The sequence below is a fragment of the Coffea arabica genome, chromosome 4c, assembly GCF_036785885.1.
Source record: "Coffea arabica cultivar ET-39 chromosome 4c, Coffea Arabica ET-39 HiFi, whole genome shotgun sequence".
Lineage (NCBI taxonomy): Eukaryota > Viridiplantae > Streptophyta > Magnoliopsida > Gentianales > Rubiaceae > Coffea > Coffea arabica.
Genome location: NC_092316.1, coordinates 43,242,030 through 43,245,578, shown reverse-complemented (window position 1 = coordinate 43,245,578; position 3,549 = coordinate 43,242,030). Strand labels below are relative to the sequence as shown.

Sequence of the window (3,549 nt, the reverse complement as noted above, 5' to 3'; positions counted from 1 at the left end):
CTCTCTCCCAATTGTAGCTCCCCGTATGCTGATATTATGATTGTACAACTAAATTAAAATGGCTGCTTCATGCTGATGATGCTTCTAGGATTAGCATTTGAATAACTTATTCATGCAACATGTCTATTTTATGGTTGTTATCATATCCTAATTCAAGCACAAGCAACCAAATTCATGTGCTTTCAGTAATGTGCAAAATATTAGTAGTATAAGGCAGTAAAGAGCTGCTATTGATACTATAGGGTTCAAGCTGCATCCAAATGATAATTTAGGGAAGCATTTTGAAATTAACATGAAAAATTAAACACCTCTCTTGCATCAGACTGTACCTTTAATACTTCATTTGGCTGACAAGATATTCTAAGTTTTTAAATGAAGATCCTTCTTTACTTATGCTCTTCCTGGCCAGCTCCTTCAACTTGAGTATATTTGATCTGATACTGGTTTCTAAAAGAAGCATGTCGACTTTCTCTTTAATTTCATTCCTTGATATGATCCCACTTTCACCAGCCCTCAACCAAATACCAATTTTCCAGGCTTCACAAATGCAAGTCTGAGAATACAACTGATCTCCAAAATAAGGCCAACAAAGGAAAGGGACACCCATGCTTACACTCTCCATGATGGAACCCCAACCACAGTGGCTTATGAAACAGGCAACAGAAGGGTGAGCTAACACCCTTTCTTGAGGTGCCCATTCCACAATCTTTCCACGATGAGCTACTCTTCCGGTGAATCCATCAGGAAATGTCAGGGAAGCTCCATTGACAGTAAGGCCTGACCAAGCAACCCACAGAAATGGTCTATCCATAAGTTCAAGCCCCAACGCAATCTCATTAATCTGTTCTTGGCTGAACCTGGAGGTGCTGCCAAAGGCAACATAGACCACTGATCCTGGAGATTGCTTATCCAGCCAGCTTAGGCAACTAGAGTCCTCTGAGACAAAACTTCCTGCGGTCTGTCCATCAGCTAGTATGGGACCAACAGAAAGAATATTGGAATTGAAACTAGAGGCTGAAGGGTCCAATTCACTGAACCAATTGCAAAGAATCAAGTCTGATTCTGAAACCATGTGACTAATGAACATTTGGACAAACTGAAACATCGACTTTTGTGCATCTAGATTCCTTTGAAAATACCAGGTAAATTCTGTAGGGCTCATTGGGGGCATGTCTGGTAGCAGTGGAATCTTCTCACTGATCAGAGGAGTCCCTGCAGAATGTTTGTTTGACCTAAATATTTAGACCAAAAAAATAATGTGGAAATTTTTAAGAATCCTGATATGATTCCTGTTTTAAGCTTATATAATTCTCTAAATTGCAATGGACATACGAAGTTGCATGATTGGTTAAAATCCAATTTGTTACTATCCCTTAGTCTATGGTTGGTAAAATTTCTGAATTGGCAATCAAAAAAACTAGTTGCACGCTTGGTTAACATATATAGTGGTAGAGAGTGGTTTCCTAACTCTGAAGAAGCATCCAGCATGAGGTAGGTATGCTCCATCAACATGAAATGAAAATTTTATAGCATATACCGAGCTCTTGCTCATTATATACTATAGATTGTGGTTCCTTTGCAAATAAAGCTCGTGATTCTAAAACAAGGGTGAATTGCAATTTGCAGCCCTTAACAGTCACTGATTAGAAATGTGCACTATAAAACTGTCGATTGTACTGGTTAAGTACATTATACTATGAGTTTATTTCATTGAAAATTAATGAATTTTGATAGCTTAAGGAGAAGACTTTAGAACCCCTAAATGAATAAGAGAATTTCCATGAGTAAATATAAATAGGTGTACTAAATTGCCAAAGTTAATTAAATTTTCCTTCTAAGAGAAATTAATTGAATTTAACTAACATTAACAGTTATAGTGAATTGATTGGATAAGGTATTTAAATGTTAAATTTGGCACTTTAAAATGCAAATAACTTGAAAATGGTTAAACATACGGAAAATTATATGGACATCATGTGAATAAATCCATTTATCCAATTCAATGAGGTTATCATGCATATATTTCACTAAAGAAACTCTAACCATCAATGAAGGTACATTGGTTGCTCACACAACATATGATATGCACGCAAGCTTGCTAATCTTATTATTATTAACAAATAGTTCCAAGATAGAAGTCAAGGCAATTCAAATTTACTACCTGAAACATGGCTTTCCAAATCATAGTCAAAGCTTTCCTTTTTATCTCTATCTTCTACTTTAAAATCTTCAATGACTTTAGCGTTTTACTTTTACAAGCAAATGCATTTAGGTTTTGATCGTGACACCTAGAAAATGGGGAAAAAAGGAAGGCAAATTGCAAAGTACATATAAAGTTTGTTGTGCATGTTGTGTAAAATTGTATAGAAGCCGTATGTAGCTGATGCTTGCGCAAAGATATGCTTACCATCATTGGCATCAATGACTTTAGCCTGAATAAGCTTTTCAAGATTGAGTCCAAGAGCCAAACATCCTGGACTGGAACACCAATACGTGGCACACTTGATCCCTAACTTCTTAGGAACTTTCAACATAGATGTCAATGGTGTGTCAACTATAAAACCAGTAAACTTATCATAACCATTCTTGGAGTCGTTAGTCTTCATAACAAAATCTTCCAAGTAACCAGGCATCACCTTGTAAATACTTGCAGCCAATTTCGCCGGATCTTTTCTATCATCATCAGGTTCTAATCCATCAGGGACCGAAGCAAACGTGATCAGCTTTCCATCTTGCTCAGATATAAGCAAGGAAGAACCCATTTTGGCCAGTGTAAATTCTGTAGTAAGAAATGTTACTTTCACTCCAAATTTGCATATCGTGTTTGCCAATTTTATTAGAGGTGCTGCATGACCCTGTAAAGGATACGATACGATTAATACATGGCCTATATGATCCATTTGTTTAAAGTTTTCAGAATTTGATTGAGGAAGTTGGGGTTTTTCATCCATGACCTTTTAAAGAAAGATGGTGTTCAAATTTCTTCTAGTTGTTCAAGTTTTTGCAATGTATTTTTCAGGAAAAATAGCAATATTGCAGGGCCATGCATTGGCCATGATAACGTGGTTCTACGATCTTTCAGGTTACGTTTCCATGAATTGCGGATATTAGGTTGAGGTTTCCTAAATTATACAAGTGTGCAAATATTGATGGTTCTTTCAGTTTCCTAATTGATGGCTTTTCTCTATATTAGGACACTCCATTTCTTTCTAGATATGAAGTAATGATACAACTAGGATTTTTCTAGAAGGAAAAATATTTAGGGCAGTCCCAAACGAAACAGATTTATCTTCCTTTAATTTTGTAAACTGTGAAATCTTGTTGCTATTATTTGATATCTACCATTGTTTGTGTGAATGGTAAAAGTATGTCGCAGAATTAGGATCTTTATACTATTTGATATTTTATACACACACGTGTGTGTATATATGGGGCATAAAATCTCAACGACCGTTAAACTATAATCCGCATCTAATCAGTACACTCATGGTTATTTCGTCGATTATTGCTCTTGATCTATAAAATAATCAGAACACTTGTCAAAACACA

General features: G+C 35.9%; 1 protein-coding gene across 1 annotated transcript; it reads right to left on the bottom strand.

Annotated features, from left to right (window-relative positions):
• Positions 1–331: 331 nt before the first annotated feature.
• On the bottom strand, positions 332–2,858 carry LOC113739185 (UDP-glycosyltransferase 83A1-like). The gene is made up of 2 exons (XM_027266423.2): positions 2,408–2,858; positions 332–1,212 (listed from the first exon to the last, which is right to left on the bottom strand). Exons 1-2 carry the CDS (start codon positions 2,760–2,762, stop codon positions 332–334), a joined length of 1,236 nt encoding a protein of 411 aa, XP_027122224.2. The 5' UTR covers positions 2,763–2,858.
• Between the last annotated feature and the right edge of the window lie 691 nt (positions 2,859–3,549).